The sequence below is a fragment of the Pseudorasbora parva genome, chromosome 7 (assembly GCF_024679245.1).
Source record: "Pseudorasbora parva isolate DD20220531a chromosome 7, ASM2467924v1, whole genome shotgun sequence".
Classification (NCBI taxonomy): Eukaryota; Metazoa; Chordata; class Actinopteri; order Cypriniformes; family Gobionidae; genus Pseudorasbora; species Pseudorasbora parva.
This window is the reverse complement of record NC_090178.1, coordinates 11,385,628-11,411,713: the sequence shown is the minus strand read 5'-3', so window position 1 is coordinate 11,411,713 and position 26,086 is coordinate 11,385,628. Positions and strand designations below refer to the sequence as shown.

The window sequence follows — 26,086 nt, the reverse complement described above, 5'->3', positions numbered from 1 at the left end:
TCTTCATGATAAACTACCATTCAAAATGTTTTAACGTGCTATTTATTAGCAGTCTTCACTGTCACGTGATCCTTCATTCTCATATGCTAATTTGCTGCTCAAGAAATGTATCATCAATTCTATGATTAATGGAAAACATTTATTTGAACTCTTTTGTAGCTATGTAAATATCTTTACGGTCACAAGATACAACTTAATGTATATCTTGCTGAATACAATATTCATTTCTTGACCCAAACTGATTGGTGTCTGTTAATTGTCCTATGAATAAATCAACTGTTATTTACTCGTCAGTGGCTTATATCATTTAAAATTTGTCAATTGAAATGACAGCAAATAAGGCTTTACAATTAGGCAAACTTATAAAAGACAGAGCTGAGGCCTAGTATATAACACATGCAACATGTAAAGCAATGGAGCTCATGCAGGTGATGCAAGTTCGAATTACACCCCCCCCCCCCCTCTTCTCACCGTCACCTTTCAAGAGGGTGTTTCACACTTGAAATTGTTAACCCTGGTTCATTCTAAACCCCAGGTAAACTGAAACCTGGGTTATCTTGCTTTACGTTTTCACACTGCTCATAATTTACCCAGGACAATTAATCCTGGGTATAAACTGATATTTCACATTGTACATTCCTAAACCCTAGGTTAACGTTCTTATTTGCATATTTACAGTCAGTGTCATTGATTGGATGAACGCAGCATGTGACCTGTTTGCATAAAGCATTGTACATCCTCATATTGCAGACTGTACTATCGAGTTAAAACTGAATGGATACTACCATAAAAGCGTGAAATAGTCTCTTCTTCACTCAAATCGCTGCTTTTTCTGTCAGCTTTTAAAAAATGTTCCTATGATTTTTTTTTTGTATTACTGCTTATATATTGTGCAGCGTTGCTATGACTGCCCATTAAGACGTACACGATTGGTTGTCTGTTGCTAAGTGTTTAACATTCTAACACTGCATGGTTTCACACTGTACAAGTTTGGTACTGCAAAAGAAGTCATAACCCAATGTAAAAAGTGGTGCTAACCTCATCGCAAGTGTGAAACGTTCCTTAACCCAGGGTTAAAATCTGTGTTTAAAGCGACAATTTAGAACCTGGGTTAAGAACAGTGTGAAAAGCGCCAATTTGTACTATAAATAAAAAGGCAAAAGCTACAAAACACATATTGAGAATATAATTGAATTCCCAATTGCAGACTAGACATTTTACTCTACACATCTGATCTACATTTTAATAAACAACACAATAAAATGATGCCTTTTTCACCTTGAGAACTTACAAATGGATTCCGTGTTGTGGTCATGTCACGTACTTGACTTTAAATGACTATTCTCTCATGGTGCAGGGATTTGCACGGGATGGATAAAGATTACTAAAATGATGAAGAAAAGTCTATTTTGGGAGCAGCTCATAACATCTTTATCCCATCCAGCTCCACCAATGACTTTCTCTCTCTCTCTCTCTCTCTCTCTCTCTCTCTCTGACACACATACACACACATCCATCTTTACACCTTTCTTTTTTGTCTTTCGACTGAATACGAGATCCATTTATCTTGATTTATCGGAATCTCTTCTCTCCCAGTTTATTCCACCACCCTGTTACCTTTCCAGACTCACTCCTCCATATGGTTTAAACTCATTCACCCTCACTCTCTCTCCATCTCAGAGCTGTGTTAAGCAGGTCAGCAAGGCAGGGATGCTGAGAGGGAAAAAGATCATCATGAAGATGAGTAGCTCCTTCTTATCACACACATGAACAGAGGATGCTGAAGCAGACATGCATATAGAGACATAATACTGATCAAACACACACATGCATCACAATAACTTTGTATCTGCACACACTGCAAACAGAATGCTTAAATTACAGCAGAAAGGTTCAGCTACTTCAGGTTTGCTCCCACAAACACTGCTCTTGGATATTCATTGATGGCCTGACTCTTTTTTGGAAAATAGCATATTGGGGCTTTTGCACCAGATTATCCAGTTATAGGAACTCTGTTATAGAATATAGCTACCAGGATGGTCCCCCAAAAAGTAAATTTTCCCCTACGGCCCGGCCCGGCCCTAAATTTTCCCCGGCCTACAGTGTCATCATTTAAGCGTGGCATTTAACAACATCAACAACTGGAGGCTGGCGTGATCGGAGCTGTTTTTTTGTGAGCCGTAGTTTGTGTGATAACGGAGATGGAATGTAGACATATAAGTAATGTGATTGAAAGACCAAAAAGGGCCCAAGAGACGAAATCTCCAATGACAACTTGCAGTGATATCATCGAGGCTGAGAAAAGAACACAACGTGACTGGACTTAAGAGCTGGTCCATCTATATGTTCATGGAGTTAGTTCGTGAAGTATAGGTCTATGTAAACTGTGGCATTTAAAAAAAAATGTCAGGTACCAGTGTTTCATATGTCATGTGTTCGTCAGGCAATGTTCACTAAAATCACTGGTAGTATGTGCTGGGTTAGACCCTACTCTGAGGTAGGAGTTATTTTACTCCCCCCAAAAGGCATTCCTATTACAAAAATGGTTCCCAGTTCTTGTGGCTTGAACACGGCAAAAAGCAGATACTTCCACCATAATTTATAGTGACTATGAAATCATCCTTCCAGTACAAAAGCCCCTTGTCAGAAATCTTTTGAGGATGTCTACCCAGATAATCTGAAGGGGTGTGAACACAAAATGTGAGCGCAATACTTGCAGCCATGATGCTATAGGGGGAGTTGCTAAGTGCTCTAAATAATTTTTAGCCTGTTGCTATGCAGTTGCTAGAGTTGTTCTTAGTGGTTGCTATGGCATTGCTAGGTGGATGCTTGCAGGCCTGAGCCAAAAGAGTCCTATGGCTATTGCACACTGCAGATCAAATCTGATTTTATTTTTCTTAAATTTGTTGTTGATGTATTTTATAATCAACTCAAAATGTATTTTATATTTGGCCAAGTCTAATATTTTCTGTTCAGGAAAAAAGGATGATTTTTTTTTTTTTTTTAAATAGTGTCGAAAAGGTTCCCATGATATCTTTTGCCAGATCTCACTTTTTTCTGTTCAGACTGTAGTTGCTTTTTCTAGCACATACACAATGGTTGTTGTTCCTTTAAAACAAATACATAGATGAATTTACAAAGGTGAATCAGAAAATCAGTTTTATCTGTTCAGGCTACAAAAAAAAAAAAAAAAAACGTATTAAAAAATTATAATATGGATTTTATTTAGGCATTATATAATCGTATAATATAGTCAAATATAAACCATGTTGCCTGTGTGAATAAGGCCTATGACATCCAGGTCCCTAGATAAGGCAAAATAACATTAAATTCAGTTTAAAAGCCTTAAGTTAGAACACTAGAAATGTAGTACCATGCATCTCATTAACAAGCCAAATTATTTAAGGTATAATGCATGTCCATAGCACATACGATACAGAATTATCGGTAGTTACTTTAATACTGGGGTTAAGGGTTTGTGCTTTAGCAAGCACTAGTAATTATGTTCTATAATGACTGGCTTAACTCTGCAGCACCTTGAATTTCTAGATTTGGAAACCATACCACCTTGTCAATAAAGAGCATTGCAGAAACTTACAGGGTTTCTAGGCTTATCCACTTCAAACACTGACCAAGACTGCACCATGTAGAGGTGGGGACTAGACCAGAATGACTCACTCACACACACACTACTGCTGCTAAGGTGTACACCTCAGCAAGGCAGGCAAGTCTTTGAAATGTGCATGCAGTGGTCAAGAAATAGTGGAGACACAGTAAAGGACATAAATACTGAAACTCTCCCTACAGGGAACAGAAAGTGTTCACATCATAACCTGCACCATATACCGAAGCCAGACTGAGAAAAAGTGTCATCTATACTGTTGCAAAAGAGATTAAGTTGGTCAGGATATAAGAGATGTATTATGTGTTTTCTGAGAGCCATCTATGCTTTTAGGAGCCAACTTTCCATTTCTTCCTACCTCCATCAAAAGTCACCAACACCTGCTAAATTACAGCTAGCCTCTCTCGTACCCTAGGTATCCACCAAGCCAGTTCAACATCTACAAAGCCACTGTGTGCTTTTCATTACCAATTTATGAGCCACTGGAAGAAGGAAGAAAACTACATTAAAAAGGGACTGGGAGAAACAGCTTATGGAAAGAAGCTGGGAGCAAGCCATGAAGCCAGCTAAGAAGCTCTTGAGTCTTGACCAGAAGTCTTCTATTTTGTGGCAAATTTTACTTTAGCTGTAATACAAAGACCTGAATTAACTACAATGTGATTATGACCTCTAGGGCTGAATCTGAAAAATAAAAATAAAAAAATTCAATCCACCACTAATATGGTTAATAAATGACACATTCATTCAACTTATGCTCATCAACATCTCATGAATTACATTATCAGACAATATAACTGCTAAAAAACTATGACTATGTTGGACTGGTTTTAGAGATGTGACAGTGAGGAATTTTCCCACCGGTTAATCGACATGTGACAACATCGGTAATACCGGTATCACCGACCAGGCTTTTAATTCACTATTTCTATCTAAACGAAAGTAACATGGCTGCTCAGGCATTAATAACGGACCGGAGCAAAGCGAGTGGTTTCAGTTAATTCTTATGAAAGTTAAGCTTCCGTATGCATAAACTGAAAACGTGACAGTTGCGCACACACTCTGTGCACATTTTAGTTTTGGTTTTGAATTAGCGCCAATTTCGGGGGCGGGTTGCTTGAATTGATATTTCATTAGCCTATTATTCTTAATGAAAAACCTAACGACAACAACACAGTACAACGACAAACTCCCTTAAATAGGCGCTTTTACATTTCTCTTTGAAACCATATCTTATGGGATCATCTAAGTCAGCTCTTCGCTCTCATGATGAATTAAATCTGACTCCTGCTGCGTTTGTGCTGCGACACTTGTTTGGATCATGCTATATTAAGCAGACAAGTTTAGTTTTTATTTGTATCGTCTGTTCTCTATCTGAACTAAATTATTTTATTACTATAAAAAAACAAATCAAAACGACGGTGGGGGCGAAGCCACGGTGGGCAAGTGATATAACCGGTGTTGACTTGAGTCTGAACACCGGTAACACAGACTATTGCAGCAAGCCTAACTGGTTTATATAAAGTTCAATGACAAATACACCTCAAAGTGACCTCTAATACCAAAGGGCAGGACACCAAAGTGATGATACTCAGAGGTTGAATGAGTTTGCCAAAATGGTGGTTAATGGCTTTAACTATGATCCCTTGCAAGACAAAGCAATTAACGTTTAAGATGGTAGTTGTAAACGCAGCTCCATTTCCCAATGCAATTTCCTTATAATTCCTCAGTTTGATATGTAAATTAATTATGTTGCTGTGAATAAAACTCAAATGAACTTGCTTCTGGATTCAAGTCAATAAAAAAGAAACTTGACTAAGGTCACTAAAACCCTCTCTCATCTGGCAGTTTAGACAAGCAATCAGACAAGTTTGTACTTTAAAATGTGCATAAATTACGATACACATTAGTAGCTTGCACAAGCTCAATGAACAACATACTTCAATATATACTGTTATCATCCACAAAGCCACATTTTGACCCCACACACAAGCCACGCTTTAGAGGAAAAGCTTGTTAGGAGCCACATCCAAATCGATGTGTTAGGCTATATGCCATCTGATGAGTGAAGGGATTTGTCCTGATAGAGTAAGGGCAAAGTCACACAGGGACAGACAGACAGAAAGGGAGGTGGGCTATGGAAAAAAAAAAATAGCACTTTCCTACTCTAGCTTTTATCATGAATTTCCACCGCAAGAAGAGCACTTTCCACTGTTTGCAAGAGCCTAAATGTAATTTATGCTGTTCATCAAAGAAGTCAGAGGCATACATAAGCAGGGAGACGGTATAAACTGTGTACTTGTTGTAAGTGTGTCCTCTCCTTCCAGACCCAGAGCTATCAAATTTAGGAGTATGTTGCAAGATAAATGGGGAATACTGCCTCAGGTGGTCTCTGAAAAGACTAACAAGCTTGCGTCCATCCTAGTTTAGTTTATGTCAGCAACAAGAAATGAGAGATGTGACATTTACAGCAACTACAATCCTGTCTACCAACCAATAGGAACTTCCCACAAAAAAAGCTTCCTAGAATACACACCTGAAAGTTGTTAAAACTTGCCTGGCTTGCTTGATGTCGTGTCTTGTCAGTGCTGAACTTCTAAAGATAAAAAGCTATAAGAACAAGCCTTTTATTTAACCATTTTACAAAACGTCTAATGAAACGCATGCAGGCATCGACCATCTTTTTAAATGAAGATATTCATTTTCATTTTTTCAAGCAAAGAAAGACCCCTTTAAAGTAATTCAACAGTACGTTTACAGTTGTTGCAAGATTTTGTACAATGAAGTTAGTTAGTCTATTCACAGCCCTGTGTCACTCCGCCACGGACACCAAAAGAAATCCAAAAACAGAGCTGGTCACATAAAAATAAATGAGGCCAAAAAACAAAAAGAAACTAGAGAGGGTAGATTAATGGATGCTCAAGCCAGATGTTTGGAAAAAAGAGCACAAAAAAACAGTTTAGAAGATTCAGGGAAAAGAGATAAAAGAGACAGTATTTGAAGGGACAGGTGGCTCTTACATTGCAACTAAAAGTATGAAGCATCTAAAAAAAGACAATCTGTTTTTTATTATTACAAAAAAACTCCAAGACAGAAAGGTGATAGCACAAAATAGTTTCAATTAGACTAAATTCAAGATTCACCAACTATGATTCCACCCATTTCCCCCTCTACAAGGAAAAATCTACATGATCTACAATCAAAGCATCAGTTCTAACTAAACACAGTGACAATAAGCATATTTAAAAACCTTCCCGAAGTTGACAACGTATAATGATGCAGTGAGATGGCAACATGCAGAAGAAGAGCAGAAGCAGAAGTGTGTCCATTTTGAACCGGCATTGCTACTTCAGCACCACAGCAGAAACCTTGCAGAAAACGCTATGGAGATGAAGGGTGTAGGCATAGCCAGATTTATCCACATACTGGGCTAGACTTGGGTATATGTGCCACATCCAAATGTATTCTTGAGGTGAAGAGTAAGAATCGGCCATAAATCGCCCTCCAAGCAACACGCTTGTGAACGTATGAACATTATGAAGAAAATTGTAACGTCACCCTATATAGAGAGATCCTGGAATAAAGTCGCGGTTTTATTCGCAAAATATGACCTAGCACGGTCGTATGTTTTGTGAAACGGTAAATATATTAGCCAAATGCGTTGAAAACCAGCAGGATTATCTGTCAAATTTCGATAGCATTCAGGCATTCTGTGCACAAGATTTGCATCCCATGCAACACCGCAGTTTTGCATTAATGTAATTGTGGCCGAACTGATGCTCTTGGATTTTTCCCTTTTTTTGAACAACCATTAAATGACGACTGGGTGTCTAAACAAACGTGATGGGCTAACCTGACTCATCAATCTGAGTAATGAAAAGCGAAAACCAAAAGATGCATTGAAGGTCTCATAATCGAACATGTTCATGGGTGCATGGCTGCAAACGCGGTTCATGCAATGGATTTGACTGATGCTTATTTTGTGTATATAGATCACAGAATAAGCTGTTTAATACTCAAAATGGTTTAAACCAGATCAGGAACGATATATTGCACGGTTTTAATCATTGCAAATCACATCCTGACAAGCAACCTGGCTGCCATAAGTTGAGCCGCTGCTCTCTGGATGGCACAGGAGGATAACGTTTAAATACCTGCCCGTGGTCTTTTTCATCTGACCCAGTTTACATGAAGTAACAAGCCGAATATGTCCCCACTCCCTTCCTATTCCCCTGCCAAAGCCCCGGCCTGTGCATCAGGCATCTTCGGGAACACGGTGTATTGCGAGGAATAAGGAGGGAACAGGCTGAGCCCTATGAGAGCATCGCGTAAAAAGACGATACTAACAGTTAACGTTAGTGTGTCTGCATGTAAAGAAACCAACTGTAGTCTTACCTCAGCTTCGTGTCCAGCTTCGTGAAGCAGCCATTACCAGTATTCCCCCTCTACCGTCCGAACCTCCGCCACACAGGTACCGGGGCGGACCGAAAAACCGGCAAAACGACCCCCCTCCCCCCGAACCGCCACCCCTTCGGACGGGTTGCTGCGATCGTCTTCCGAAAAAGACGAAACACGCACGCTATAGCCTTGTCGTCGCTCTACAAGCCCTCTTCAGCACATTTGTCTTTCTTTTCAGTCCCCCAAAAGCACAGATGAGCGCGACAGGAGCGTCTTCAAACCCCCGGCGCGGCCAACCGCCAGTTCGATGAGCAGCAGAACATGCAACCGTGACAACCGCCGCAATATTCCGCCTTGACTTGTTGTGTCCCGTCTGCTCGTTCAGAAACAAATCGCGGCAGTAACGGTGGTGGTGTGTGGATCTCAGCGGCTAGCGCTCAGGCTAACCGCGATCACATCGCCCAGCAGCGGCAGTATAGTAGCGGGTCGCTCGCGGTGGTTGCAGCAGCAGCAGCGAGGGGGTGGAGGGGTGAGAAGAAGAGTGATTAAATGAAAATGGAAAAAGAAAGAAAAACGAATGAACAAAAAACCGGGGTTTCTTCGTCGCACCGCTACAATTAGCGATGTGCATTCGCCAGGGACCCCCCCTCACTGCCCGTTAATCTCGGATCGGCTCCGCGGCTGCTTGTCGCTTAGAGAGGGTCTGCACGGTAAAGCGCGTCCCCGCTACAAAGCGCGCTCGCTTCAGAGTGTGTGCAGTGTTCACAAAATGGCCGCCTAAACAAACCCGACAACGGGCTGCACCCAGCGGCTGTTAGCGTGATTTGCCTCGGCATTTGCCTGTGTAGGGGAGGAAAACGATGCTTTTACGGGAACAATAATTTAGACAACGGGCACTGGAGTGTCTTTTTGGCCCATTTTAAGCTATTAGAAACTGATAGGTTGCTTGGAGCCAATGCAAATGAACAATGCCGAGGCAGTGGAGATGTGAAGCGGCTTACTTACAGAGCTAATCTTCGACCGTAAATGGTTATGGCTAAGAAAACGTTTTAATCTTAATTTAGCTCAATACTTATATTTCAGCACCACAGGTGTGGGACAAGACAATAATGCGATGAATTGCATGTAAAGTTTTCACATAGGATAAAGCGTTAAGTTACTTTTTACTTTAAAACGGTTTAAACTAGCTAAAGATGGTTTGCTGGTTATACGGTCTGTTCAGATCGCAGTTTAAGAGAGGTTTGGGAATTTCCAGCTGGTCAAACTGGAAGGCAAGCTTAAACCAGCAAACAACGAACCAGTTTCGGCTGTTATTTTCTGCAAAAGGCGCATCACGTTAACTTAAATATTATTTTTTAAATACTCTGACAATATTTTTGACTTTACAGACGAACAAATTGATGTAACGTTCGTTATGAACTTTGAGCTTGTAAAAAAAGCGCAAAAGCAAACCACTTTTGTCATATATCTTCAGTAAAAAACAGTGTATTGTTTTATCCAAGCCACTAACCGAAACTAAACAGACAACTTCACACACGTGTGTGTGAATATATATTTAAATGTGTTCTTTATCTGTTTCAGAGTCGCACCGTGAACGCGCATCATTAGAAAAGTGGGGAGCTCTTTCAGGAAAGCTTTATGTTAGAGGCACTTGATGCGAAACTGATTTAAGTTAACCGAAGTCTTTATATACATCATCACCATTACATGAATTCCTCATTGTTCCAGTCCGAGGGCACAATTTAAAACTGCCTGAATGTGTCATGTGCACAATGGGATAAAAAGACAAGGTCACAAATGTGACCACTTCCGCCCACGCAAAACATTCATACCAAACATACAGTATTGTTCATAACCTTTTGGTCACATTGTAAGCTCGAACATTCACACGTCTGTAGGATTTTTGTGGGAACGTTCAGACTAAACGTGAAAATGACCTCCTCTCTCTGTTGTTTCTTCATGTGTGAGACCTCCCGTAGTTTATGACAACGTACAATGTATACATTTTAAATGGATAGTAATTAAATGGGCCGCCAGGTCAACCTAGGTTTCTAAAATTTAAACATGCAGGAAGTTCGTCATCAAATTCAAGGTGAAAGTTCATAGCGCTACCTTTACCTCAGCATTACATTCCGATCCGACGCCATCTAGTGGTCTACAAAAACAGTACTGTCAGATAAAACTACATGACTTATCAGGCCTTTTTCAAGTTTGTGCCCATCCCAGTTATTTTTTTTGTGTGTGTGTGAAAGAAATTAATACTTTTATTAAGCAATGATGCATTCCAATGATCAAAAGTTACAGTATATAACGTTAAAAATAATTATATAAATAAATACTTCATACATTTTATTTTATTTTAAACTGTTTTCAGCATTGATGATTTTTGTTTGCTGTGGACCAAATCAGCATATTAGAATAATTTCTGAGGGATCATGTGACTAAAAACTAAATAAATTATGCTAAAAATAAAAAATGTCACAATATTAGTTCTGTATTATTGATCAAATAAATGCTTCCTTGCTGAGCGTAAGAGATGTCTTTCAAAAACATAAATCTTACACACCCCAAACTTTTAAACGTTAGAGACAGGGATGAGACGCCCTGTGTACATATTGTAGAACACTATGTTGCATTTTAAGCCTGGACAATAATAACATGCACATGATGCCACTGTAGAAGTAGTGTAAGGCATAAACCAGTCAAAGTCAGGTTGACATTAACATGGTTAACAGAGTCTGATCCATTGCTGAAGAGTAATAAATTGAGGTAGGTTTTGTACAACAACGCATATAAAGCAACATTTTGTGCTGCTTTATAGAAACACTCAACATTCAGTTGGATGACTAGTAATTTCCTGCAACTTAATTAAGAAAAAAACAGAATTTTTAATTATTGGACCAAAAAAGCTCCTCAAGTAAATCTAACCTGTCTAACACTTGATGGCTGCTCTGTCAAGCCCTCGTCAACAGTTAGGAACCTGGGTGTGCTCTTTTATACCAATATTTTATATGAAAGCCAAGTTTCTAGCATCTGTAAAACTGCATTCTACCCTCTTAAAAATATATCTTAATTACGGCACATGCTTTCAATCCAAAATGCTGAACAGTTAGCACATGCGTTCATGAGCTCAAGGCTAGATTATTGTAATGCTCTACTGGGTGGTTGCCCTGTTCGATTAATAAACAAACTCCAGCTGGTCCACAACACAGCAGCTCAAATTCTTACTAAAACCAGGAAGTACGATCATATTAGCCCGGTTCTGTCACTGCACTGGCTCTGTATTAAACATTGCATACATTTTAAAATCTTGCTTATTACTTACAAAGCATTAAAAGGTTTAGCTCCCCAGTACTTCAGCAAACTTATAACACATTATACTCCATCAGGTCTATTGCAGTCTCAAAACTCTGGCCAGTTGATAATGCCTAGAATATCAACAAAAAAAAAATCAACTGCAGGCAGTCAATCCTTTTCCTATTTAGCACCTAAACTCTGGATGTCTTCCTAGCATTGTTCGGGAAGCAGACACACTCTTGCCACAATCTTGCTAGTTTTAATCTAGACTAAAAACACATCTCTTTACTATGGCATACGCATTAATAAAATCAGTTTAATGATTGGTAGGTTGCATGAACTAGGTCAGCCTGAACCGGGAACACTTCCCATAACACCTGATGTACTCGTTACATCATAAGACGAATAGCATTTACACTAATGTTAGTCTCTCTGTTTATCCCGAGGTTTACTGCAGTCAGCCGGATCCGGGACGTATCCAGACCAGATGGTGAACCTGCACCCAGAAATGACCAACACATCCCTGAAGTGTCTGCAGAGACAGCGTCAATTAAACTCCCCATGTAAATGCCGCATCAACTTGACATCAAGTCGTCCTCAATAAACCCGTCTCCGGCGTGACGACTCTGATATGTCGAATAATCTTACGAATATCTATTGATCTAATATGACTTCTGACCTGTAATGTCGCCAGTATCATAATCATACACTGTTTGTTCGTCGGCCAGAGGAGAACTGGCACCCGACTGAGCCTGGTTTCTCCCAAGTTTTTTCCTCCATTCTGGCCCTAAAGGGGTTTTGGTTCCTTGCCACATTCGCCTTTGGCTTTTGGCTTGCTCAGTTGAGGACTCTTAAATTTCAACTATATTACCGATCCGCCCACATTGACACTATATGATAAACTGAACTGAGCTGGATGGGATCACTGTTTTCTCAAGAAGGGCTGTACAGCAGAATCAAATTCTGTTGCATTATTTTACTGTTAACACTGTAAAGCTGCTTTGAAAATATTGGCATTGTAAAAAGCGCTATATAAATTAAGGTGATTTGACTTGACTATTCTTCTGTTTTATTTTATTAACTGTCATTGCATGCATGAAACATTTCCAATCAATATTAAAAATTATTATAATTTTTTTTACATTTTGTACATTTTATATTTATTCAATGAACTAGAATATTTCTTGTGTAATATCATCCTTTGACGAGGTATAATGCGTCTTCTCCAGTTCCACACACCAGTTACCCTGATCATGGTAGCTCCTAAGCACTTTAACACCCACCACACCAAAACACACCTCCTCCAGCTCTCCCTGCTGGAAGACATGATAATAGCGGTGAAATACAGGCTTCTGGCTCGTGTTGTCCACAGGAACATCCATGATACCACTTGTTGCATCCTTGTTCTTGTCCACATTACCTTTTAAGTGCCACGGCACCAGGAGATCTTGGGAAAGGAAAGCTGTGCGGTTAGTATGGACATGGATTCTGGCTTTTGTCGCATTCCCAAAACCGTCCTCAGTGCATTTCATGTCTGAACTCATTTTCCCATCATGCTCCTCCTGATGGTTGGGCTTATTTCCTTCAGTTTTAAGCTCCTTGCCATTCTCCGTGCTAGTTTCAGTTGTTCTTTCTTTCAGATATTTTGATTTCTGGTTGTTGTATTCCTGCTCCATAGCCCAAACGTAGATCAGAGCTCTTCCTCCCACCTTTAATAGCCGGATCAGCTCTCTGACAGCGGCCTGTCTTCTCTCCTAAGAACACAAGCAGTTTGTTCCGCATCATGTAAAAATGTGTACGGTTTTCGTTTTTCTAATTCTTGACAAATGTTTTCTTTTTAGCCATACATACCACTCATCTCTGTGCGTGCCACAACTCTGTCTGACGCACCAACCGCTAGCCTAGCTTAGCACAAAGGCTGGATGTAAACGACTCCAGTTAGCCTACTGCTCAGTAAGTAACAAAATAACACCAACATTTTCCTATTTACATCTTGTGATGTATATAGTTACATCATGTACTAAGACAGACGGAAAATGAACAGTTGCGATTTTCTAGACCGATATGGCTAGGAACTATTCTCTTATTCCTGCGTAATAATCCAGGAACCTTGCAGAGTTGCTGGGTGTGTCAGACAGAGTTTTGGCACGCACGCACGGAGATGAGAATGTTATGTATGGAATGATCTATTTCTGGGGATACGGTGAATAAGCTAAAGTCCCAAAAAGTCATCGTTTTCATTTAACGTCGTCAATTTATTTTTATTTTTTTACATTTATTTACCTTTATATATTTGTCAGAAGGAAATTATAATAAATATAAGAGGTACATTTTGTCAGTTCATGTATTCTCTTGAAATCAAACCATTGATCTTGGTGTTGCTAAGAACATGCTCAACTTAGGCTCTTGTACTATGAGAATATTTTAGGGAAAAAAAGAATTTATCCAAAACAAACCGCTATAACACCTCATACTAAGTGTCAGACAAAAAAAAAACTTTCATGGGAAGCCAGACAGATATTATTATCCCTAAACTGTATATGTATATCTTACTGACCCCAAACATTTGAGCTGTAGTTGGACCAGAAAGACAATTGCTGTGTTAGCGTACTAAAGCAAGTTGTTGCTCAATTTACATTAGTGTTGGGCGGTATGACCAAAAATGATATAGCAGTATTTTTCTAAGTTATACCTGTTTTGCGCTATATGAAAGTATTTTTTCTCCCATGCATGACCAGGTGTTAACCACATTTTCAACAGATTGAGAGAGGAAATACTGCAGTAGATCGACTTAGTAGAATGCCCTATTTTACTGTCATATCAAGTGAATATTGTAGAAAAATTCCACACTAGAATTAATACAGGTTTGCAAGGCCCCACAAAATTATGCTGTGGGGAGACAACAAACAAATAATACCACTAGTCTCTGAAAATATGACACGTCAGTTTAACAGAAAAAATCAATACAGTTAAATAAATAAAGTTACTTTTTTGCCTGTTCTTCTTTGAATTTTCGGTTGACATCATTGTCTTTGGCGTATCCGAATAATCCATCGTGTCATCACGTTCATGATCAGATGTACATGGGCGGCAGTGGCTCAGTGGTTCATGTAGATTGTCTACAAACCGAAAGGTTGGTGGTTTGATCCCAGGTTCCGCCTGACCAAGTTTCGAGGTGTCCTTGAGCAAGACACCTAACCCCAGCTGCTGTATGGCTGTATGGTATGTATGATGAGCTGTATGGTGCCTTACATGGCTCCCGTCCGTGTATGAATGGGTGAATGTGAGGCAATATGTAAAGCGCTTTGGATGGCCATAGGGTCTGTTAAAAGCGCTATATAAATGCAGTACATTTACATGTACGGTCCTCCTTATTTGAACATATATTTCATTTGAAGACGATGTGATGAAAATATGTGTGCCTACACGATGCTGGTTCATGTTTAGAGCCCCAGAGTATATGAAATATGTCTATAAAAACTTAAAGGGGTGATGAATTGAGAAATCAAACGCACGTGTGCGCGTGCGGTTCACGCTTTTATCGACCGATCGTGCGGGCTATGTGTAATATACAAATAACAGTCCAATCAATCGTGGGTGGATGAGAAATAAATCATTGTATTTGTTTGATATAGACGTTTACGAGCCCTGTGATTGAGATAATCATTCCGGTTGCCACTATCAAATCTCTCCTCTCCCTCATGTGAACTGACAAAGGAGCTTAAGCTCATTCAATATGCAAATCTTATCCAACCCTAGCCGTGGGCGTTTACTTCCAAGTCTCCAGTGCGCCACGCCAATAAAAAAAAAAAACAGCGTTTTTGTGGCGAGAGCCTCAAAACCATTGTCAAAAATAGCCTATTACTTATTGTTTATGATTTTTTTTTAATGTAAAATTCACACAAACATCATTAGTTGACCTCAGACAGTATTAAAAAAAGAAGCCAGCTTATGACACTTTTAAACGTGTTCACTCTGGCCTGTATCTAATCTATGATCCATGTGGTGAAATGGATCATGTAATGCGATCTCACTCCAGTGCAACAGTGAAAAGTGACCCCTCTCAAACAGTGTTGCGCTGTGCCGCGTTACGAATGTTGTTTAAGCGACATACACCGGTATTGTGGTATAATAAAAATCTTATCATTACAAAAAAGAACACTGGTATTATTCGGTAAGAACAGGTACCCCGCCCAGCACTAATTCACATATAAAGGGGTTATTTCTCGCATAGTATCAAAAATAAGTGTTTGTTCCCTGAATTAGTAAGGTTGCTCACCTGTGTGGAGAAATGATGAATGACTGCAATGGAGATGCAGGCATCACAGCTCCCACTGCGCAGGGGGACAGACAGCGCATCTGACACGAATGCCTCATGACCTCGTTCAATGCAGATCTTTACCAGATTAGCACTGCGGTCGCAGCCCATCTACAGATGGACAAACAACAGAGGTTCCATCACAGTTGTCCATTATTTAGGGGGATAAGAGTAATAGAAATGATCCTAATTGTAAGTGATAACCATGTGATGTCCGAACAAGTTCTGCTGAGTTGTATTACATACCGACATCACTTTAGGGTTGATCCCCAGATATTTGCCGTTGCCACATCCGATGTCTGCCAGAACACTACCAGGTGTCAGGGACAGCAGGAAGTCTCGCACCTGAGGCCACGGTGAGTGTCGTGTGCTGCTGAAGTGGGAGGAAATCTCTTCATAGACCTGATGGACATACTGCGACTCCAAACGGCACGCATCGCCTTCAGCAACAGGCACAGTGGGTGGAGTGGGCAACCGCTGGCTATCGCATGCAGATGGATAGGCTACAAAAAAAAAAAAAACAGATTCTTGTCATAAATCTACAAAAATACACAAATGCAAAGAGACAAATCACATAATTGATTTTTAAGTATATTCACTATTGTTCGAAATCTTTAGGCTGGATGCCAGCCGAACTAAGCCCGGCCCACAACATTTGAGCTCAGGCAGTTGGGTCTGGACTTGATCCATTAAGAAGTAATTATACCTGAACAGAAACTGTTCGGACCAATCAAATTGTCAGGGCGGGCTTTAGACGATGATGGACAGATAATAAACAGTAACATAATCATCCACGTTACATCCACATACAGACCAATGGAGCAGTATCAGACTCATATTCTGACTAGAATTGAGTATGACGGCGTCAGGCTATGAAATCTTAGGGTCAGTATAAGATTCTTTTTGAAAGTCTCTTATGCTCATCAAGGCTTCATTTATTTGATCAAAAAATAGTGAAAACCATGATATTGCGGAACATTATTACAGCTTAAAATAACGGTTTTAACATATAATTTATTCATGTGATGCAAAGCTGAATTTTCAGCATCATTACTCCAGTCTTCAGTGTCACATGATCATCAGAAATCATTCTAATAGGATGATTTGGTGCTCAGGATCAATGTTGAAAACAGTTGTGAGCTGCTTTTCATGGAAACTGTGTGGAAACCATATAAGTGTCTTTAATTGCACTTCTGATTTGCATTTTTTGTCAGAGTTCTTCAAAAGAACAACATTTATTTGATACAAAAATCTTTTTTCACATTATAAATGTCTTTTACTGTCTTTTGATCAATTTAACCCTCTAGTGCTTCTCATTTCAGAGGGCACACTTGTACTCAAATATAACTTTTTCCCCAGGAAAAACAATGCAATATATTTTTGTCCAATCATTTTTATTATATTGTATTTTAAGGGAATTGTATGGTACTATTATGTATGCAATAATTATGATCCATTTATTTTACATTTCAATACAATAAAAAAATCAATACCATTTTCCCCCCAATATTTTTTGTATCATGGCTGATTTGTAGATTGTCTGCTCAAAAATGATATGTATTTACTTATTTTTTTGTATTCATTTCTATGGAAGCAATTTTTGACTATTTTCTTTAGGACCATTTAAACTTCTCGAATCATGTCCACAATTATTTTTGTTCACATAGTAAGCACCACAGAAGTCATCAAGTGTCATTCCATTCCAATGTAGTATTTTTTAAAATCCAACATGTAAAAAAGTTTGCTAAATAAAACCGGGTTGCTTTTACACAAATTATTATAATTTTTTTTTACAAAAATTGATTTCTAAAAAAAAAAATCTTACTGACCTCAAACTTTTGAACGGTACTGTACTTAAGAAAAGTTGATAAGAATAAAAAAAAAGAAGTAGCTTGCATAAGTAAGCACACACTCACCACAGTTGCAGGGCGTATGCCGGATTTTTCTGAACGTCAGCGATATCCTGGTACCACGGCGGCTAAGGGTCAGATTACTCAAGTCAGAGGTCATGACCCCTGACCCTCCAGATTCCAACACTGGTACCACATCAAACTTCCGAGGTGTTATGCTGACATGAAACACACAAAACATATTCATCTGTCCATAGAATAAAGAATTTATTACTTAATTATAGAATATAGAATTTAATTATACGGCTGTATTGTTTGTTTGTTTGCATATTTTTGGGCATATGGTGTATATAGAGGGTTGATTACAAAATGCTGTCTCTCACCCATGAGTCCACAGATAACGGCTCTCTCCTTTCATCACTAGCAGACTTCGCTCTGGCAGCACCACAGCAACAGAACGTCCGTCGGGATGTTTAAAGTCCATTACTGTCTACAGGAAAATGGGAGAAAAGACAGAGGAAAGACGTTAAACAGAGATCCATCCATGTAGGAAAATCATGAGGTTCATCTTCTATCTCCATCTTTGTTTTGACAAAGGAAAATCGGATAATCAATAAAGTTGCTGTACCATAACCAATTAATAAGGCTACAAACAGGTCTTGTGTAACAGAACACTATCCTACACTTTATCACACTGGCCTACTCATAATACTGATGTATGATAAAACAATCCATAATAAATGACATTTCAGTGCTTCATTTATTCATACCTTTGCACCAAGACTCAAGGAAAGGATGGTGTCTTCAAATGCAGAGTGAGTGTCCACGTGAGGAGGTATTCCTGTAACAGGCAATAGTGTTTACTCTTCTAAACAGGCAAAATCTCCCCTCTGCTGTGTAAATGCCTGATGTACTACCTTGTCCACTTTGGTATTGGTTTACAGTAAGCTGGTCTGGGACCACACTTATGTGGCCATCAGCCAAACATCTTTGTAGTAAAGCATCACATTCCGCCGGCAGGCCTGAAATGACAGGTGTCTATTCAATTTAAGATTATATTAGATATGTAAATACATACTATTCATTAAAATTGATCAAAAGCGACAGTAAAGACATTTATAATGTTGCAAAAAAATCTTGTTCTTGTGAACTTTCTGTTCATCAAAGTCTCCTAAAAAATGTAGCATGGATCAATTTATCATGCTTTCCACAAATATAATAAGCCTCACAACTGCTCAATTGATATAAGAAAGGTTTTTGAGCACCAGATCTGCATATTAGAATGATTTCTGAAGGATCATGTAACACTGAAGACTGGAGTAATGATGCTGAAAATTCAGCTTTGCCATCACAGGAATAAATTACATTTTAAAACATATTACATTAGAAATCAGTCCTTTTAAAGGTGCACTATGTAGTATTTTTGCAGTAAAATATCCAAAAACCACTAGGCCAGTGTTATATATTTTGTTTAGTTGAGTTCTTACAATATCCCAAACGTTTCCAACTATTTGTAAATTGTGAGAAAATTGCTATTTAACCAAGGAACCGGGACGCCTGAGGGAGTCGCCTGTCAAATGCATCATATCTGTGTTACCCTCGGTTACCCATGGTTTTATTTGGCAGAAGCGCTTTTGCTCTTAACAGTGAGAACAAGTGTCACAGCAGTAATGTCACAACATAATTTTAAACACACTTACATGTATCTAATATGATAAATATTATAGCTGCGTTACCTCATACTCATGACACTCTGTGTCCTGTCCCGTCATAATAAAAGTCCCGTTGCTTGTGAGCCATTTGTTGCTCAACAGTCGCTCTAGCAGCCTTGCTCAGCTCCACAACACTCTGTCCTGCTCTGCTTCATACTACAGTAACGTTAATAATTGCATCCATGAACATGAGTCCTATCCCGATTCTTTTTCACTGGCTGTGAGGTGAAGACCACATGTCCCAAGATTCAGAGCTCAAACGTGGCGTCATCAAACTACACCTTTGTTTTGAATAGGCGCCCTCTAGCGGACAGAAAAATTACATAGTGCAGCTTTAAATGTTAATAATATTTCACAACATTACTGTTTTTCCTGTATTTTTGATCAAATCAATGCAGTCTTGGTTGGGGAGCATAAGAGACTTCTTTAAAACATTACAAAAATGTTACCAATTGCAGAATACTTTATCATCATCAAAAATGTTATACTTACCACCTGGCAAGGGCTTGTCTTTGTCCACGTTATTATTATCATACCGAAACTCATACCCATAATGCTTCACTCTTCTGTGTTTCAAAGCTTTCTGCACTGATATATGGAAATAGAGTGAACATGCTAGTATTAATAATGAATATGTTAATAGCTTCATCAAAAAATTATCTAAGGAAATTTGTCTGCTATATATAAAAAGGGTAAACATACATATTAAGCCCACCAAAATCTACATTGAGACATTTTAGTGCACAGGGTATTGGTTTGAATACAAGAAGTTATGTTAAAATAAAAAAAACAATCTCTCACACAATAATATTTATTTGTATGATTTATTTTAAATGACACATTTTTTGGTTGCATACATTTTTAAAGAATAATAATTTCATAAAGATTGAAGTGACAACCATCAGGTAATATTTAAAGTCTCTTTATGAAGTATTTACATAAACGTTCAAAGTGGATGAGGGAACACACTGAGCTTTATTGGAACATTAAACTTTTTTAATAAATATATATAAAATGTATACATTTAAAAGGACAATTTTGCTAAATAAACAATGTAGGTCTTATATTAAGTTCATACATTTTTGAATATGAACCGCTATTATAGAAAATATCTATGAAATTACACTTTTTCTTATTGATGTCACACTGAAGCTGTGATTTTCATTGTAGTGATAAGTGATAGTCATAAGTTTCGGCAAGTTTTTTGCGATCATGCTTCCCCTTTGACGTTAATGGGGGCGGAATTTCCTTGTATGGGCCGTACGGACAATTCTACCGGAAGCGCGTGTGAGAGAGAGAGGGAGAGAGCGAAAGTAACAGGCTACGCCCATTAAAGCGCTGGCTCGTAGGCTGCTGCACAGGTGATGTCACCAAAAAAGTGCGTTTTTGGTTGCCAGACCAAGACAGTCCTGCACAGATTCCCCAAAAACCCTGCGTTAAGGCAACAGTGGATGTAATTTGCTTTTCCGGATCAGCAACTGAGTTGCGCGAATGTTTATATCTGTTCGCTGCATTTCGGTGCCGACTGTTTCATAAACAAGGCCCAGCTCGACACAGGATTTTCCGATCGCCTAATGCTGAAGGATGGAGCAGTCCCAACGATAAAGGTCCCAACGTTAGAACCGCAGGCTGTGAGTAAGACTGCTTCAAATGTCTGTGTCTTTGCCTATGCTCATCAAGTAGCCCAAACATGATCACGTATAGTTAATTGATCAATGGAGCATGCGATGTGTAGTGCGTGTACATTTGTTTAGCTGGCCACTATATGTGTAACTTTATGTTTGTGTATTGTAAAAGCACTCCAAACAACAATACACAAAGAGTGGGGAAATATGTTGAACTAAATAAGCGCGCTTCTTCATTCAAATGCGCTACTATTCCGTGTCTTTCTATGTAAAAACTAACTTAGCCTGCCGTGCAAAACCAGTCCGCTTACTAACGTTACAATTGTCTACACAAACCACGCGTAAACACACACACACACGTGCACAACTGCACTTCCCACATGTACACCTTCAAAGACAAAAATACGACGATATAATTCAAGTATAAATATGTAAATAACACAAGTCGCTAAGCATATTATATAGTTAGTGTATAACTTGTACCACATAGAGACGTCCTGCTCTAGTCGTTTTTGCTGCTGCTCCTGTTTAACTGCAGCCTCTGGGTCTGATTCCGGATCATAGATGTATGGCTGTATCTGATTAAAAGCCATATTTTTATTCTGAATAAAGTTTTTTTCCCGCTGTTAGGGATGACACAGCTTTACGACGCACTCGACTCAACACAATAGCAGCAGCGAGCACACGTCATTATTTAGCGCCGCTCACACGACACGCCCCCACCCGCTCGGCTTTTTTCGGAAAGACTCGGAACAGCGCATCTTTCTTATATAATTATTTAAAAAATAAAGACTTTTCGGAGATATGCAGGATGCAATGCTACTCTATAGGTACTCAAGATTGACATGACACTGACTGAAACTGAGTGTTTCACCCCCCCTTTAAAAAGGGAAGATGTGTTCGGAGTTTTGCTGACCGGATACGGAGAATTTTTAATCTATCAACAAGCTCTGCTTCACCTTCATTGCTCTGGTTGGTGGTAGCGCTATCCTATTGCATGCAGAGGGAGTTTGAAAGACAACTGTTTATCCCGCCCCTCGGATTGAGCCCTGTCAATGGTGAGTTTCCAGACCAAACATCTTGATGTGGGTGTGGCTTGTCAGGCTAGTGGTCATACTGAATTCTAGTCAGAATGTGAGTCTGAAACTGCTCCATTGGGCTGTGATTATGGGGCGTGTTTCAACCAAACCAGGAAAGACATAAATTGGATAGACCTACAACCAATCAGAGCAACGAAGCGACGCATTATCAAATGTCAACGGAGCTCAACTGCACTATGTTGCCAAGTCCACGTTTTTTTCTGCGGATTGTTTTCTAAGTCCGCGGGTTAAGCGACTATTATAATAATAATAATAATAATAATAGATTTTATTTATAATGCACTTTTCATTCCGAAGAATCTCAAAGTGCAACAAAGGGGGGGGGAATAACAAAAAAAAAATTAATAACAAGTAAAAATATAGAATACTACAAACAATCAACCAACACAGAAAACAGAACAGAAACAGAGCTGATGGTGAACAGAAACAGAGCTGATGGTGAACAGAAACAGAGCTGATGGTGAACAGAAAACAGCTGATGGTGGAAGTCTCTGTTAGCTCCGCAGCACACTGTGGTCCACTCCATGTTTCAGATTTCTCCCAGCGGCAGTGTCCCGATGACATCGCTGAGGCACGACAGCTGAAGACCAGATGATGGGTCTTCTTCATGATGATTCAAACGATGGGGATCGCTGCAGCACCATGCAGGAGGCAGAACATTCCTCCGGGCACTTCTGTGGACACACCGGGGCCGGCGCAGATGTCGCTCCACGGTCGCAATGCAGGACGGAACAGCGGCGCAGCCGAGAAGCAGAACATCCCAACATCATGCCGGACACCGACGACGAGAGCCCGGATGACGCTAGCCCGGTGCAAACTTCAGCCACCATGCAGCTTAAGCCCAAGGGAGACCACCAGTGAGCACCCGCGGCGAGAAACATAAAATGTCCTCCAAACCAGAAACCAACCGCAGCAATTCAAATGTAAACATTAGAGAAGCGGTTGAAAACGGCGAAACGACGAACAACGACTTCTCAGTGGCTGCCAGCAATCAGCAACAGTCCCAATTGTAGCTCTGACTGTTAGACTAGTCACAAACATAAGGAAATAAAATAAAATGTAAATCTAATAGTACATTAACATGATTTGTTGTGGGTGGAGAAGCGGCGAACAGACGACGCCAGCGTCCTCTCCCCCACGTTGCCTAGCAACTATTATGTGATATATAGACCCATGAGTGCGAATTTTAGCAGGCAACCTTGCAAAAATAACACATTTTACGCCCCAAATTACATTTTTTTTCCCCCAGAGAACCCCACGAGAAGCTATTGTTTAGAGCTAGTCGTTGGCAGGTTTTGTTGTAAAAGCTTGGCAAAGTCTGCATGCGGGCTGAAATCAGGCTGGAATACACGATCTTTGCCAGTGTTGTAAAAAATAAAAATAAATTTATGAAAATTGTGAAGGTGAATGCATACAAACAAGCTCTCCGTTTAGGATTCGATCAATATAATCCAAGCCCCTTTGATGACGTACATGATTACGTTACTACTTATCATCTGTCCGTCATCGTCTAAAGCCCGCCCTGATGATTTCATTGGTCCGAACAGTTTCTGTTCGAGGATAATTACTCATCTATGGATCGAGGCCAGACCAAACTGCCCGACCTAAAAATGTTGTGGGCGGGGCTGAGTTCGGCTGACATTCAGGCTAAAGCGTTCGGGCAATTCGGTCTCGACTTGATCCATAGACTAGAGGAGTCATTATGCCAGAACAGAAACTGTTCCGACAAATGAAATTGTCAGGATGGACTTTAGACGATGATGGACCGATGATAAACAGTAACGCAATTCATCTACTTCATCAAAAGCGTTTGGTTGAATTTGTTTAAATCCTAAACTAAGAACTTGTTCGTATATGCATTTACCTTCACTATTTCTCGCAGAAATGATGATCATGTTGGTAAGTACTCTGTGTATTATAATTTTTTTTTTTTTACAACACCAGCAAAGATCATTTATTCCAGCGTGCGTGCAGACAGGGTTGCCAAGTTTTTAGTAGAATACTAGCCCAAAACAATAGCTTCTCGGGGGGGTTCTCCAATTCTCAAAAATGGCGTTTGGGGGGTAAAATGTGTGTTATTTTAGCAAGGTTGCCTGCTACAATTCGCAGTCCTGGATCTATATATTACATAATAGAGGTTGCTTCACTTCAACCCGCAGACATGGAAAACAACCTGCGGGAAACCGCAGACTTGGCAACACAGTGCAGTTGAGTTCTGTTGACATCTGACAACAAATGCTGCATTCACGTGCTCTCGGAATTATCGTAAATAGGACTTTTCAAGGTAAAACTTGCACATGAACGCCCTCCCATTTCAAAATTTGAATGGGATGAGCTCGTAATCACGACTTCAGAAGTGGGAGTTATCAAATTTCCAATAGCATGTGAAGGCGGCGTTGCTCTATTGCTCTGATTTGTTGCAGGTCTATCCAATTGATGTCTTTCCTGGTTCGGTTGAAACACACCCCATAATTACAGCCCAAAGGCGCAGTATCAGACTCATATTCTGACTAGAATTGACTTGAGAATGACCATGTTAGGCTAGAATACCAATATCACAGAGCGCAATGGTCTGATTATGATCTTGAAATTACAAGAGGTGTAGTAACAAACACATTATTTTGTTTACCCTTCAAGTAGATAATTATTTTTTTTTTTTTTTATAATCTGAGCTCAAAAATAATGGTGTACTTGAGGATACTTGAGCTTAATAGGTACGTTTATCCTTTATGACAACGAGGATTAAATATTTAAAAATAGATATTTCTGCATCCTCGCTTCCTTTCCTCACGTCTTAGCTCCACCCCCTGATGATACGGGGAAAGGATACATCTCTCCTGGTGCAATTATAGAATTGAGATGTCTTTCACGATGGTGGAGCTCGATTGGTTTCCGGCTCACCGGCTGGAGGACGGAGAAGCGAGGAAACGAGGAAGCATCAATTTGGGAAGCACCCAAAATATCTCTCACCCGTGACATCATCCATATGTGGTGTCCAATCAACAGCCTGCAGCATTTGCAGCTCCTCTTCTGGAGACACAAAATCCTCCAACACAGACAGACCAGGAGGCAACGCACAGGATACACTCCTGTCACCATCCACTGACAAACAATCAAAGATGAGATACATTAGAAACACTAATTAAAGCTCACTGAAAATGATGATATAACCTGTGTGACGCACCTTTCTCGACATAGCTGAAATAAAGTGTCACACTTTGCTCCTCCTGACATTGCAGTGCTCGTCCATTGAGAAATGTATATGCATTCTGGCCTGCTTCAATTGATGAATATGTTACAAATGCATATGGTTTGGCTGGAGGGGTGAGGAGTGACACAACAGTCCCTCCCTCTTTAAGAACCTCCAGCAGCAACTCTCTGCTCACTCCATTCCCCAAACCTCCATTAGACACCACCAGATGCTACATAACAGACATTCATGAACATGTACATTACTGAATGATTTTGAGTAATTTATGCAAAGCAATTCATACGTCACCATTTAAGAGGATTCATCAAGAAAGCTCAAGTTATTTGGAAGCTTATTTGTATCCATGCAAAGACATGTAACATTCAAAGACATGTAACTTAGACTGTCATAACTTTTATTCAATGTGGTTCACTATCATCGGTAGTGACTGGAGAAGCCACAAATCATTTATAGCATTCATAATTTTACTGCATTCGTTTTAAAAGAAGTAGCAACAAACAGCGTATATCTACACTGTAAAAATAGTATTCAGAAATACAAGACATAATGACAGGAATTCAGCAGCAGAAATGTACATTTGAACTATTTAACCGATTGTCTGAAGCGAATACCGTTCTGACAATTCAGCAAAATAAGCTTTGTGGGTACCTTCGTGGCATGTGACACTGTGTTTATGCCCTCGTGTTTCAGTAATGTGTGACTGGTTTTAATTTGCCTTCGAAGCAGTTTTTTCTCCTCTTTAGTTCTTCTGACACTTCTTGAGCTGTCCATGCTGTTCTCCATAGTGCTACCGCATATTTGATCCCCGTTCGCACGACATACACAATTGGTTCCTAAACGCGTAGGTTCCGGTCGTTTCTGAAGATTATCGTTTCCGTTCCTCGACCCGGCATTATAAACAACTGCATTAATTAATGATTTCGTTGAAAGTGCACTTACAGCGGTCTGCTTATGTT

At 39.6% G+C, this 26,086-nt stretch overlaps 2 protein-coding genes across 4 annotated transcripts in view; both read right to left on the bottom strand.

Annotated features, from left to right (window-relative positions):
- Window positions 1–8,758, bottom strand: part of dyrk1b (dual-specificity tyrosine-(Y)-phosphorylation regulated kinase 1B) — a 42,938-nt gene extending 34,180 nt beyond the window's left edge. The window contains exon 1 of one of the 2 annotated variants that reach the window (XM_067448131.1): window positions 8,015–8,758. The gene's annotated coding sequence lies outside the window, so the exon portion shown is untranslated. The remainder of the gene's footprint in view (window positions 1–8,014) is intronic. The other variant, XM_067448132.1, reaches the window with a different exon arrangement.
- A 3,613-nt stretch (window positions 8,759–12,371) lies between these two features.
- alkbh8 (alkB homolog 8, tRNA methyltransferase) lies at window positions 12,372–25,963 on the bottom strand. Of its 2 annotated transcripts, XM_067448127.1 has the most exons (11): window positions 25,779–25,963; window positions 25,104–25,341; window positions 24,890–25,021; window positions 19,687–19,782; window positions 18,400–18,504; window positions 18,253–18,323; window positions 17,866–17,972; window positions 17,549–17,700; window positions 15,879–16,135; window positions 15,594–15,743; window positions 12,372–13,068 (listed from the first exon to the last, which is right to left on the bottom strand). In XM_067448127.1, the coding sequence occupies exons 1-11, from the start codon at window positions 25,911–25,913 to the stop codon at window positions 12,487–12,489; spliced, it is 2,025 nt and encodes a 674-aa protein (XP_067304228.1). In that variant the 5' UTR covers window positions 25,914–25,963; the 3' UTR covers window positions 12,372–12,486. The 2 variants fall into 2 exon arrangements, with proteins under 2 accessions (XP_067304228.1, XP_067304229.1); XM_067448128.1 differs by lacking the exon at window positions 25,779–25,963 and having other exon boundaries at window positions 19,687–19,777; window positions 25,104–25,261.
- Between the last annotated feature and the right edge of the window lie 123 nt (window positions 25,964–26,086).